At 37.9% G+C, this 14309-nt stretch overlaps 1 protein-coding gene across 2 annotated transcripts in view; it reads left to right on the top strand.

The window, feature by feature from the left end:
* The first annotated feature begins 735 nt into the window (after nucleotides 1-735).
* The window catches only part of PLSCR5 (phospholipid scramblase family member 5), a 54589-nt gene continuing 41015 nt past the window's right edge, over nucleotides 736-14309 (top strand). For both annotated transcript variants that reach the window (XM_036896398.2, XM_036896399.2), the window contains exons 1-2: nucleotides 736-907; nucleotides 5820-5893. In XM_036896398.2, the coding sequence (XP_036752293.2) occupies nucleotides 5881-5893 (13 nt within the window). In that variant the 5' untranslated portion in view covers nucleotides 736-907; nucleotides 5820-5880. The remainder of the gene's footprint in view (nucleotides 908-5819; nucleotides 5894-14309) is intronic.

Raw genomic sequence — 14309 nt, 5'->3', positions numbered from 1 at the left:
TTTCAAAGGAAAAGTGAAACTATAAAAAACATATATACTCCACTTCAAGCAAATGCAAAATTATTTCTAGTTAGGCCAAATACAAAATAGCATGCTTGCATGCATCTTATTCAAATCAGAACTGACTGTAATTCGAAGTCATGAGCAACATCAAAATTCCCATCCATTTTCACAGTTCGTACATTTGCTTGTAGGAAAAGTAATGAAAGAAAGAGACCCAAAGCAGAAACAATGCTCTTGGTGGTACCTATTCCATCACTTTCAGCAAACACTTCAGGAATGCTGACATTCTTGAACCAGAACCTTCTTGAATCAGAACCTGCCTTAGGGCAACAAGAAGAAAAATAATGTACACAAATAACAAAAACATGCCTTCCTCTCCCATTCCCATTCAGTGAAGCAACATTCTCCCTGGCATCGAGGACACATTCGCCCTCTTAGCTACCAGTTACCAAAAAATGCATTCAAATGCAGTCACATTTTCTGGATAAGCTAGTCTATAAATAGCACCTGAAGAAAATACTAACCATGCACTAGAAAGCATAAATTAACTCTAAGGTACTTTGTATGTTTCACGTGTATATATTGTAACAAGTATCTCAGTTTCTTGGGAACTTTGCCCTTGGGGGATCCAAGCTTGGGGAAGCTTATTGTCAGTGCTGGAAATGTAAGAAAACCTGCCGCAGAGAACAATTGGCGTGCTCTGGCTGGCACTGGATTGCAGCTGCACGAGCTGTGGATGACATGGCTGCTGTCAGGGAAGGCAGCTCTATGCAGAGCACTGCTGGGCTGTCAGCCGCGGCCACCAAAGGGCTTGTGTGGTATTCTGATGGTGTCTGAGGACGCTGGCAGATGTGGGGAGGACAAAGTGACCACACCGACTGAGGCACAAGAACTAAGGCACAAGGTAAGTATTTTTAAAATAATGGTAGAAATAAAGAGATTTTCGAAAGGGGAAAGTAGTTCTTAGTGGGGAGCAGTGAGATTCAAATCTGAAGATTTTTAATATCCTATTAATTCTCCCTCTCAATCTACCTAGAAGCTACAGTTTTTTTTCTCTCCGTCCCTATCAAATACACATACAAACATATAACCTGAAGGACATCCAAATAAATTTCTGTTAATATGTCATATGCCTGTGTGGTTTTGTGCTTGTAATTCTCATCTATTTTTTTTTGGTAATATAGCTTGGAATTTGTTAGAAGCTCTTGGAATAGTCTCTCTACTTTTAGACTTTTTAAAGGAACATACCATTATGAACTATTAAAAGTTTACATTATGCCTAACAGATAAGGCAAATACCAGAAGTAATGCACAATAAAGACAGATTGCTTCAAATAAGTGCACTCAACTTAACTTACCCTTACCTAAAGAAAACAGAAAGCTGATAACTTAGAAAGAACTTCAATACACAAGCTAAACTCTTGCTTCTGCCTCGGGCTTTAGAGTCTGCTGACTATGGGATACCATCTGTCCCATGGAGTCTGTGCACAGGACTCTAAATTAGGTTATCTTTTCCATGTAATCCTGGTGAACGGGGACCCCTCTAGATAAATTTGCTCCAGAACAAGCTTTCTCTTTGATTCACACAGATTCTTCTCTGTATTCAGGATTATTTTCCTTTTTTTCTCCTAGTCCTTAGGATCAATATCTCTTCAAGTAAGCAGAAAGAGAGGGGGTAAAAAGTCCATCTCTTACTAACAGCTAAGAAGCATGACCCAATTTACCATCCTTTCATTATTTAAGAAAGAATATCTTAATAGTTATTATTTTCCTGTTTTAAAGGAAAATTAGACATGTATGTGTGAAACAAAGAATTGCTCATTTGAATGATTCATTACTGATTCTAATTAGTTTTGCTTTTCAGAGAGAGAATGAGTAACATCATTTTATTTTCAGGATGTGGTGATTCCTAATTTCTTAAAATTAAAAGAATACTGCATCCCTGTACTGTGATACTTCAACTAGAGTACACATTCCCCTAGAGTGGAGGCCATATCAATACATCTCAGTATCCTCTACAGTGCTATGCATATTAAATGTTAATAATGTTAAATATTAATAATGTTGATAATAATGTTTAGGAAGTTCATAAATGTTTATTGAATGAATGAATGAAGCACTGTATTAAGAGGGCAGGTGTAAATAAGATAGTAAAGAAATGAACTTTGACAGGAGGTTTGCAAAGTGCACATAAATGGCTGAAGAAGTAGGATGTGCACATTCCCAGGGAAGAAACATCCAAGTTTACATTAAGGAATTGGACATTTCATATTTAGAGTTGTAGTTATAAATCAAATGACTCTGGAAAGAAACATTTATAATAATGATATTTCTCCCCTTATTTGTTTTAATTCCTTTATTCATTTATTTAAACATACTCTGCCTTGCTCCACAACAAATTTTAGTAAAGGAAATTACATATCCAGGAATAAGATTTATGCATAGAAATGCAAATCTTAAGTGTGCATGGTTGCTAAAACTGGATTCACATCTTAGCTGATCATGCCATGAGACTCACTGAATGAAAGGAGCTACTTTATCACTATATTATAGTCCATTTACAAACCATTCCCTACCTATAACAATTACTTTTATAACCAGCTATTCATAAAATTTGCTATTAATTATTCTTATGTGATACAGTATAATAGGAACAGCTGGAAACATAAACACAGACAAAGGTGTTTACGTAACTTTGATTATAATGTAATTAAAACCTCTAGATGCTGATGCTGCCTTCTTATAAGTTAATATTTGGGAGCCCCCTCATTAACTTGACCTACTCTATTGACCAAGCCAGTGTTGGAAGGGTTATGTGAAAATGCGACCGCTTATCTATTGCTATTGGGAATGTAAATTAGTACATGCATATTGGAGAGCAATTCAGTGATACTTATTAAAGGTGAAGATCTTTATACCCCATAAAGCCAGCATTTTAATTCCTGGCTGTAGACCTTCAAAGGACTTTTATACATGCACATAAGAACCATTGCTTTACATAGTGGAAACAATCTAAAAGCCCATTAAAAGGGCAATGGCCAAAAATTGTATTCATTATGTCCATAAAAAATAATTACATGCAGTAGCTGAAAACCCATGTAACATTAAGCATTATTAGGAGTCTTTTAAAAACACAATTTCAAGTGAATAATATGTGTTTTAGAATTATACCTAAATAATATATAACCAAATCAAAAAGAACAAATAATTCTCTTATTCCATAAATATATATATATATGATTTATATGTACATATATATGTTTATATATATGTATGGATATAATTTTTAGTAACATATAATTTAATAGTAAAACCAAAGGGAGAGTAACCATAAAGCTAATGAAATATTCCTAAAGCTAGTTCATCCCAATCCTCGGTCCTTGCCCAGACCTGTAGCTTTACATCTTTCTCAATTCTCCATCCTTTTCCCAGAGGACACCACCTGAGCACATTGCTGTTTTTGTTCTGTTTTGTTTTATAGAAGGTAGCATTTCTGTCACTTTATGGACTTAAATAAATTAGCAGTCTCTCCCTTGTGTTGAGAGGGACTATTCTGGTGATTCTTTCCAATCATGAAGGTTTAAGTACAATAGCTAACTATTAAATAATTAAATAATGGGGAAGTTCTGACCAACAATGCAGTACTGAATGGACAGACCTTCAGAAATTGCGGTGACGTGTCCTGCCGAAAGGCCATAGGCAGGGGGTGATTGTGTGAGATTATGCAGGGTTTTTTTCCCATTTCTTTTTGGCTGAAATTGAAGGTGGTTCCAGGAGAGACAGGGACAGGTCAGGTGCACCGACAAGGACAGGCCCCTGAGCAGGGCAGCCGCAGAGCAGAAGCCCAGCAGAGAGGGTGAGTCAGGATATTCCAGCAAAGGGGCAGGCCCACTGCCTTATGTTTTGTGATAGTAGCTGTTATAAATCGCCCTTTTTGTACTACAATCCCGCTCTGTTACCTTCAAGCCCTGGGTTATGTCTGTTGGACACGCCCACCTTGTACTGGCTACATTTGCTGGAATCAAGGGAGTGGACCAACCAGAAAACTCCAGCCTGATGGGAAAGTGAATAACGATACTGATGCTGCTGGAAAGAGTCACAGTCCTCATAGCACAAAGCTGGGGAGGATGGTGTGACCACGTGGAGTGATAAGCTGTGGTCCTGGTTCTTCCACGGAGAGAGCAGGAGTCGGGAGAAGAGGCCCCCGAGCACCATGAGGGTGAAGCTGAATGGCAGCACCGCAGGGGAGGTTGAAGGCCAGCTGGCTGAGCGAGATCGCCTGGCTGTGCGAGCTCCAGAGTGAGACACTCGGCTGTCCGGAGAGGGCCGCGAAGGAGGGTGTGTGAGCCTCACCTTGAGAAAGGCTGGGTTGCAGAAAGGAACAGAGGGAAGGGGAGCCCCCAAGTTGGTATCAGCTGGGCCTTTAAAAAGAAAAAACCATGGCTGGTGCTGCCTTTGGCAGGAAGGAGGAAATGGTCTGCCTATGCTTCACCAGGTGGATGACCTGGGAAGTCTCTGCTGCGGTTAAACATTGAAAGATTCCACCAGTCGGTCATATGGCCATATTCAAATACATACAGCTGGCCTTGTATAGACCAAAATATATGTGTAATTTCTTTCCATTTTTATTCTTTATTTCAAACCTGGTATTCTTTAGAAGGTCAAAATTAACTGGTCAGTTATTTTAAAATACCACGTTTGATAGTGTTAATAACAACTTAGTTTACCATTGGAATAAAGTTTTTCTAAATGCCCATGACAGAGATTAAGAAACACATAATTTAAGTTAAAAATATTAATCATATTTATACACTGTTTCTGCAAAGTGACAACTCAAATAATGGCAGCTCTTTCCACCCCCAAACACTTCAGAACAAAAACAACAATAAAAAGAAATATTTCTTTGCCAACTAAGAAGAACCTAAACTTCTGGTCATCTACACCTATGAGGCTGACTTTCATCACTATCTATGCCTTCTCAGGCAACTTTACTATTTTTAGAAGTAGACAGTGTTGCTGATAATGCAGTTTATCCTACAATTTCCACCTTTGCAAGTCATGCCATCCAGGGCAATTGACTTTGTGAGCAAAATTTCCATGGTCATCTGGTCAGCCACATTTAGAAATAAGAGCTATCTAGTCAAGGTTACAGTGGGGTTTTTTTCCCCTTTTAGTATGCAATGCAGCTAAATATCACCTGTATGCTTCGATTGACTTTGCAAGGTTATTGAAGGTTTTTATGTTCAAATGCCTCAGGTTCATCAAATTCAATTAAAATGAAAATATTTATGCATGCACATACATAGTAAGAAATACATCCTCTTCTTGTTTATTACTGGGGGAGAGTGGGGTGGATGCCTGACAGAAAAATAAGAATATTGATGTTCAAACATTTTCAGCTATAATAAAAAATGTACTTACAGCTGTCGAAAATTTACATGTGATAGAGTACCATTGTGTCCTGCATAGGAGAGTTCTAGAGAATGGAGAAATAGAATATTTCTGATGTAACAGTGAATGCAGGAGTATATATTCCAAGGAAAAAAAAGCACTAAGTGGAAACAAGACTCTTAAAATAAACGTTGTATGTTTTCCTTTCTGGCTTTTATTATTTTAAAATGGTTTCTTCAGCCAACAAGTGACAGGATGGCTTCTGAGTGGTATTCACCTTTGGTGATAGCTTCGTCTCCCCCTGTTGTCCAAAGTGATAAAACACAGCACTCGGGAAAGAGCAAACACTCCCTCTGTTATTTGAAAGCTGACAAGTAGGCAGACACCTTCTGAAGTTTTATATACTGTGTTTTCTCTCCTTGCAGCAACAAAAAAAGCCCTTTCTTTTAACCTGGCTGCCTTTGAAGAAGTGAGTCAGACATCTTCATGGCCTCTAAAGGTAAGAGTAAATATAACCAGCTAGTAAATTTTTCCTTATGACTAAAAATATATAGCTGTAGGGATGTTATAATTAGTGAGTTTGACACTTAAAACCTGTCACTTACCACTTTTGAGCATTGGGATTTTAAAAATTTAACTCTAAGAGCATGTTGCATTAGATAATAATTAAAAAAACACTCTAATAGAATGTAAAAGTTAAGATATAAACAATGGTTTAATTATCATGAATATAACAGTGAATTAATAAGAAAGCAGAATAGCAAAATTTAGAAGGTGAATAATCTTGTCAATGCAAGGACATTCTGTTGATATTCTGTTTAAAAGGATCTGAAAAAAATTTTTCATATGTAAGTAAAAAGTGTTATAGTTGAGTATTTTTAATTCCCCATTGTTGTTTAAAACATGTGATACAGCCATTTATTATAAATAATTAAACATGTGTTACTGGTAAGTTTTAATAAATATAATGGAACTAGAAGTATTTCTGAACTATGAAGCAAAAAACTTTTTGAAGTTTCTTTGAAAATAAATTATATATAAAAAAGAAAATAGAAAATAAATATTTTAAACAAGCAGATTAATTAGGGACTTTGTGGGGAGAGAGCTAAGGGATTTAGGGATTTTTCCTCAAATCCCTAAACTCTATAAATTTCATTAGTGCTGTCTTACTTTAAAAGAACTTTTCAAAAGACAAGAGATGTGGTTATGATTGTTTTTAAAAGTAATGAGTTACAATCTCACTAAAAACAATCATGAAATTATGCAAAAAATGAAATTATAATGTGTTTTCATTACATTATCATAATAAAGTCTAGGCTATAATGAAAAGTTTTAGCATGAAGAGCTATGATTAATATAATTGGTGGAAACCTCTTAATCTAATTACAAATAGGATAATAGAGTCCACCAATTTAAAATATCCTAAACTGAATTAATGATCCATTCAAAAGAAATATGTATGCTTATTTGCTTCCTTTATCAAAACACACTTTCAGATGCTATTTAACATGGTACAGATGAGGTAAAATCATTTTTCACTGTCTAATGTATACCAGTCCCTGAGTATCATTGCAAAAGCTCAAACAAATTGTAAAATGTAGACATGGAACATAAAAATCATTAATTTTAATATGTACTTAATTTTTATATTTGAAGAAAAAAAAACAGGTCTTTTCTTTCATTTAAGACTGACACTAACACTTAGTCCAAAACATTTAATTACTTTATAAAATAAGAGTTACAGCAACAACTGTAGCCTGTAAGGTGAAGAGTTGCAGAGTATGTGAAATATTTATAAGCTAGTTATGCATTTTTAAAAGAGTAGATAGAAATTCAAAGGTGTTCCTTCTTTATCTGCTAGCTTAAGTCTTTGAAGAAAGTTGTGACCAGAAAGCTATATTATGATAAAAATATATTTAATCTACCAAGAAAGCAGTGATGTTCAGTAGTGAAAAGGACTCAATGCTAAACTTAGAAGGTAATACTTCAGATAGAAAACTAGCATTTCTTTTGCAACCTACTCAAAATATTTAACACCTGAAGTGGGGGAACATCTGTAAGAGACCCTCTGTTACTTAAAGGAAGTGAAAATGAAGCTTCTTTTTGAACTAGAAATCTGGTTTCAGGGGCAAGGCAGGTTATCATCATTTGCCTAAAGTGGTTTTGTGGATAGTTTTCTTCAAATATACTTACCAACCAACATTATCTGTGACATTATGCACTCTCTCTGGCCTATGTGACTGTATTGGCAATTATCATCTTCCCAGGGAACACAGGCTACGTGGACATTGCACACATTTCATAGGCAGTTCGATCAGCATACTAAACTACAGGACAATCTGAATACTGGATGCCATGAGAACCAAAGAAATATTTGTGTGGTCTGGAGTCCCCTGATTTAGTAGAAATGAACACAATTTTAGAATAGGTGGGTCCAAGCTTTAAGTCTGAGAAAAAAAGGAGTTTCCAGGATGATCTAAACTGAATAGAAGCTATTTCCAAAGGCTGCTGATCCCAGCAGTCTTCCACAGACTACCCACAAATAGACTTTGGACATGATCTGCTGTGGGCCCCAAGCGCATCAGTGCCTCTATACCTGCTGTGGCCTTGAAGGACCCAAAGACCTGGGTCAGTAAAGTAGACCCACTTGCCAGACAATAACCTACTGCATTTTGTTAAAGCAAACATAGTTTACAAGATAAAATTAGAATTTGCTAATCTCTTTAACAATAAAACAGATAGTAAGAGAGAATCTAATAATCTTCTACTAGTTATTATTACAAATTGACCCCTAGCACATGCTTTTTTAGAAATGTAAGGATAGCATGTGTACAGTAAAATGCATAAAGAGCACCCAACTTAAGTTCCATGATTTTTTTTTGTTAATATTAATCTGCAATTACATGAAGAACATTATGTTTACTAGGCTCCCCCCTTCACCAACTCCCCCCCCCACACTCCATAACAGTGACTGTCTATCAGCGTAGTAAGATGCTGTACAAACACTACTTGTCTTCACTGTGTTGCACAGCCCTCCCCATGCTGCCCCCACATGCTAATTATACATGCTAATCGTAATACTCCCTTTCTTTTTCCCCGCCCTTATCCCTTCCTTCCCACCCATCCTCTCTAGTCCCTTTCCCCTTTGGTAACTGTTAGTCCATTCTTGGGTTCTGTGATTCTGCTGCTGTTTTGTTCCTTCAGTTTTTCTTTATTCTTATACTCTACATAGGAATGAAATCATTTGACACTTGTCTTTCTCCACCTGGCGTATTTCACTGAGTATAATACCCTCTAGCTCCATCCATGTTGTTGCAAATGGTAGGATTTGTTTTCTTCTTATGGCTGAATAATATTCCATAGTGTATATGTACCACATCTTCTTTAGCCATTCATCTACTGATTGACACTTAGGTTGCTTCCATTTCTTGGCTATTGTAAATAGTGATATGATAAACATAGGGGTGCATCTGTCTTTTTCAAACTGGGCTGCTGCATTCTTAGGGTGAATTCCTAGAAGTGGAATTCCTAGGTCAAATGGTATGTCTATTTTGAGCTTTTTGAGGAACTTCCATACTGCTTTCCACAATGGTTGAACTAATTGACATTCCCACCAGCAGTGTAGGAGGGTTCCCCTTTCTCCACAACTTCGCCAACATGTATTGTTGTTTGTCTTTTGGATGATGGCAATCCTTACTGGTGTGAAGTGGTATCTCATTGTGGTTTTAAATTTGCATTTCTCTGATGACTAGCAATGTGGAGCATCTTTTCATGTGTCTGTTGGCCATCTGGATTTCTTCTTTGGAGAACTGTCTGTTCAGCTACTTTGCCCATACTTTATTGGATTATTTGCTTTTTGTTTGTTGAGGTGCATGAGCTCTTTATATATTTTGGATGTCAACCCTTTATCAGATCTGTTGTTTATGAATATATTCTCCCATACTGAAGGATACCTTTTTGTTCTATCGATGGTGTCCTTTGTTGTACAGAAGCTTTTCAGCTTGATATGGTCCCACTTGTTCATTTTTGCTTTTGTTTTCCTTGCCCAGGGAGATATGTTCATGAAGAAGTCACTCATGTTTATGTCCATGAGATTTTTGCCTATATTTTTTTCTAGGAGTTTTATGATTTCATGACTTACATTCAGGTCTTTGATCCATTTCAAATTTACTTTTGTGTATGGGGTTAGACAGTGATCTAGTTTCATTCTCTTACATGTAGCTGTCCAATTTTGCCAGACCATCTGTTGAAGAGACTGTCATTTCCGCATTGTATGTCCATGGCTCCTTTATCATATATTAATTGGCCATATATGTTTGGGTTAATGTCTGGAGTCTCTATTCTGTTCCACTGGTCTGTGGCTCTGTTCTTGTACCAATACCAAACTGTCTTGATTACTGTGGCTTTGTAGTAGAGCTTGAAGTTTGGGAGTGAGATCCCCCCACTTTATTCTTCTTTCTCAGGATTGCTTTGGCTATTCGGGGTCTTTGCTGTTTCCATATGAATTTTTGAACTATTTGTTCCAGTTCGTTGAAGAATGTTGTTGGTAATTTGATAGGGATTGCATCAAATCTGTATATTGCTTTGGGCAGGATGGCCATTTTGACGATATTAATTCTTCCTAGCCAAGAGCATGGGATGAATTTCCATTTGCTAGTGTCCTCTTTAATTTCTCTTAAGAGTGTCTTATAGTTTTCAGGGTATAGGTCTTTCACTTCCTTGGTTAGGTTTATTCCTAGGTATTTTATTCTTTTTGATGCAATTGTGAATGTAATTGTTTTCCTGATTTCTCCTTCTATTAGCTCATTGTTAGTGTATAGGAAAGCCACAGATTTCTGTGTGTTAATTTTGTATCCTGCAACTTTGCTATATTCCGATATCAGTTCTAGTAGTTTTGGAGTTGAGTCTTTAGGGTTTTTTATGTATAGTATCATGTCACCTGCAAATAAAGGCAGTTTAACTTCTTCTTTACCAATCTGGATGCCTTGTATTTCTTTGTTTTGTCTGATTGCCGTGGCTAGGACCTCCAGTACTATGTTGAATAGCAGTGGGGAGAGTGGGCATCCCTGTCTTGTTCCCGATCTCAGAGGAAATGCTTTCAGCTTCTCGCTGTTCAGTATGATTTGGCTGTGGGTTTATCATATATGGCCTTTATTATGTTGAGGTACTTGCCCTCTATACCCATTTTGCTAAGAGTTTTTATCATGAATGGATGTTGAATTTTGTTGAATGCTCTTTCAGCATCTATGGAGATGATCATGTGGTTTTTGTCCTACTTTTCGTTTATATGGTGGATGATGTTGATGGATTTTTGAATGTTGTACCATCCTTGCATCCCTGGGATGAATCCCACTTGGTCATGATGTATGGTCCTTTTGATGTATTTTTGAATTCGGTTTGCTAATATTTTGTTGAGTATTTTCGCATCTACATTCATCAGGGATATAGATGTGTAATTTTCTTTTTTGGTGGGGTCTTTGCCTGGTCTTGGTATGAGGGTAATGTTGGCTTCATAAAATGAGTTTGGGAATATTCCCTCATCTTCTATTTTTTGGAAAACTTTAAGGAGAATGGGTACTATGTATTCTCTGTATGTCTGATAAAATTCCGAGGTAAATCTATCTGGCCTGGAGGTTTTGTTCCTGGGTAGTTTTTTGATTACTGCTTCAATTTCTTTGCTGGTAATTCATTTGCTTAGATTTTGTGTTTCTTCCTTGGTCAGTCTTGGAAGGTTATATTTTTCTAAGAAGTTGTCCATTTCTTCTAGGTTTTCCAGCTTGTTAGCATATAGGTTTTCATAGTATTCTCTAATAATTCTTTGTATTTCTGTGGGGTCCATCGTGATTTTTCCTTTCTCGTTTCTGATTCTGTTGATGTGTGTTGATTCTCTTTTTTCTCTTAATAAGTCTGGCTAGAGGCTTATCTATTTTGTTTATTCTCTCAAAGAACCAGCTCTTGGTTTCATTGATTTTTCTATTGTTTTATCTTTCTCCATTTTATTTGTTTCTTCTCTGATCTTTATTATGTCCCTCCTTCTGCTGATTTTAGGCCTCATTTGTTCTTCTTTTTCCAATTTCAATAATTGTTATGTTAGAGTACTCATTTGGGATTGTTCTTTCTTCTTTAAATATGCCTGGATTGCTATATACTTTCCTCTTAAGACTGCTTTCGCTGTGTCCCACAGAAGTTGGGGCTTTGTGTTGTTGTTGTCATTTGTTTCCATATATTGCTGGATCTCCATTTTAATTTGGTTGTTGATCTATTGATTATTTAGGAGCATGTTGTTAAGCCTCCATGTGTTTCTGAGCCTTTTTGCTTTCTTTGTACAATTTATTTCTAGTTTAATACCTTTGTGGTCTGAAAAACTGGTTGGTGGGATTTCAATATTTTTGAATTTACTGAGGCTCTTCTTGTGTCCTAGTATGTGGTCTATTCTGGAGAATGTTCCATGTGCACTTGAGAAGAATGTGTATCCTGTTGCTTTTGGATGTAGAGTTCTATAGATGTCTATTAGGTCCATCTGCTCTACTGTGTTTTTCAGTGCCTCTGTGTCCTTAATTATTTTCTCTCTGGTGGATCTATCCTTTGGAGTGAGTGGTGTATTGAAGTCTCCTAAAATGAATGCATTGCATTCTATTTCCTCTTTTAGTTCTGTTAGTATTTATTTCACATATGCTGGTGCTCCTGTGTTGGGTGCATATATATTTATAATGGTTATATCCTCTTGTTGGACTGAGCCCTTTATCATTATGTAATGTCCTTCTCTATCTCTTGTTACTTTCTTTGTTTTGAAGTCTATTTTGTCTGATACTAGTACTGAAACACCTGCTTTTTTCTTCCTGTTGTTTGCGTGGAATATCTTTTTCCATCCCTTGCCTTTTAGTCTGTGCATGTCTTTGGGTTTGAGGTGAGTCTCTTGTAAGCAGCATATAGATGGGTCTTGCTTTTTTATCCATTCTATTACTCTGTGTCTTTTGATTGGTGCATTCAATCCATTTACATTTAGGGTGATTATTGAAAGATATCTACTTATTGCCATTTCAGGCTTTAGATTTGTGGTTACCAAAGGTTTAATGTTTGCTTGTTTATTACCTTACTGTCTAACTTAACTCACTTTTTGAGCTATTATAAACACAGTCTGATGATTATTTCTTTCCCTTCTTATTCCTCCTCCTCCATTCTTCATATTTTGGGTGTTCTGTTCTGTGCTTTTTTTAGGAGTGCTCCCATCTAGAGCAGTCCCTCTAAGATACCCTGTAGAGGTGGTTTGTGGGAGGCAAATTCCCTCAACTTTTGCTTGTCAGGGAATTTTTAATCCCTCCTTCATACTTAAATGATAATTGTGCTGAATACAGTATTCTTGGTTCAAGGCCCTTCTATTTCATTGCATTAAATGTATCATGCCATTCTCTTCTGGCCTGTAGGGTTTCTGTTGAGAAATCTGATGATAGCCTGATGGGTTTTCCTTTATAGGTGACCTTTTTCTCTCTAGCTGCCTTTAAAACTCTGTCTTTGTCCTTGATCTTTGCATTTTGATTATTATGTGTCTTGGTGTTGTCCTCCTTGTGTGCCTTCTGTTGGGAGTTCTGTGTACTTCCGTGGTCTGAACAATTATTTCCTCCCTCAGTTTGGGGAAGTTTTCAGCAATATTTCTTCAAATACTCTTTCTCTCCCTTTTTCTCTCTCTTCTTCTTCTGGTACCCCTATAATGTGGATATTGTTCCGTTTGGATTGGTCACACAGTTCTCTTAATATTGATTCATTCCTGGAGATCCTTTTATCTCTCTCAGTGTCAGCTTCTATGAGTTCCTGTTCTCTGGTTTCTATTCCATGAACAGCCTCTTGCATCTTATCCATTCTGCTTATAAATCCTTCCAGAGATTGTTTCATTTCTGTAATCTCCTTCTGGATGTCATCCCTTAGCTCTTACACATTTCTCTGCAGCTCCATCAACATGGTTATGACCTTTATTTTGAATTCTTTTTCAGGGAGATTGGTTAGGTCTATCTCCCCAGATTCCTTCTCGGGGGAGACTGTCTGGGTTAATCTGATCTGTATCAAATTTTTCTTCCTTTTCATGGCAATAGAGGTAGTTGTGGGAAGCTGGTGCGTGTGTCTGCTGGGTGAACGTCCCTTCTTGCTGGTTTGTGGCCTTCCTCTCCTGGGAGAATGGCGACCTCTAGTGGCTTTTGCTGGGAAGCTGCGCGCAGATGGGGTTTCTAATTCTTGCCCGGCCACTGTGAAAGAAGCTCCACCCTGCTGCCTCAGGCTGCTGCTCCACTATGGCCACTGGCATCCAAGGGGAAATGGGCGGGAAGCTGTTTATCTCTGTGAGGGGCCTCCGAGCTGTGCTGCTGCCCAGGGGTTTTGGGTGCCTGGAGTTCCCCGGGATTCCCAGCTGCTGGGCTGATTGCACCGGGATGCTTCCGTCCAGCAGCGTGGTCCCTGTCCCTTTAAGTCTTTCAAAAAGCCCTCGCTTTTCTTTGTCCCAGGGGCACTGGCTGCAGGGACCCACTCGCAGGTTTTACTGTCCTGTTTCCCTACTATCTAGCACCCCAAGCCCTGTGTGTCTGCGCTCCAGTGCAGATGGCTAGGTCTGGGTGTTCAGCAGTCCTGGGCTCCCTCTCCCTCCCTGCTCTGACTCCTCTCCTTCCACTGGGAGCTGGGGTGAGGGGCGCTTGGGTCCTGCTGGGCCGGGGCTTGTATCTTACCCCCTTCACGAGGCACTGGGTTCTTGCAGGTTTGGGTGTAGCCTGACTGTTGTCCTGTGTCTTCTGGTCTCTCTTTTAGGGATAGTTGTATTTGTTGAATTTTCAAAAATATATATGGTTTTGGGAGGAGATTTCCGCTGCTCTACTCATGCCGCCATCTTGACTCCGCCCCCAATGATTTTTTACATAAGGATGCACTTGTGT

The sequence above is a fragment of the Manis pentadactyla genome, chromosome 1 (assembly GCF_030020395.1).
Source record: "Manis pentadactyla isolate mManPen7 chromosome 1, mManPen7.hap1, whole genome shotgun sequence".
Lineage (NCBI taxonomy): Eukaryota > Metazoa > Chordata > Mammalia > Pholidota > Manidae > Manis > Manis pentadactyla.
This window is presented reverse-complemented; position numbering and strand designations above follow the sequence as displayed.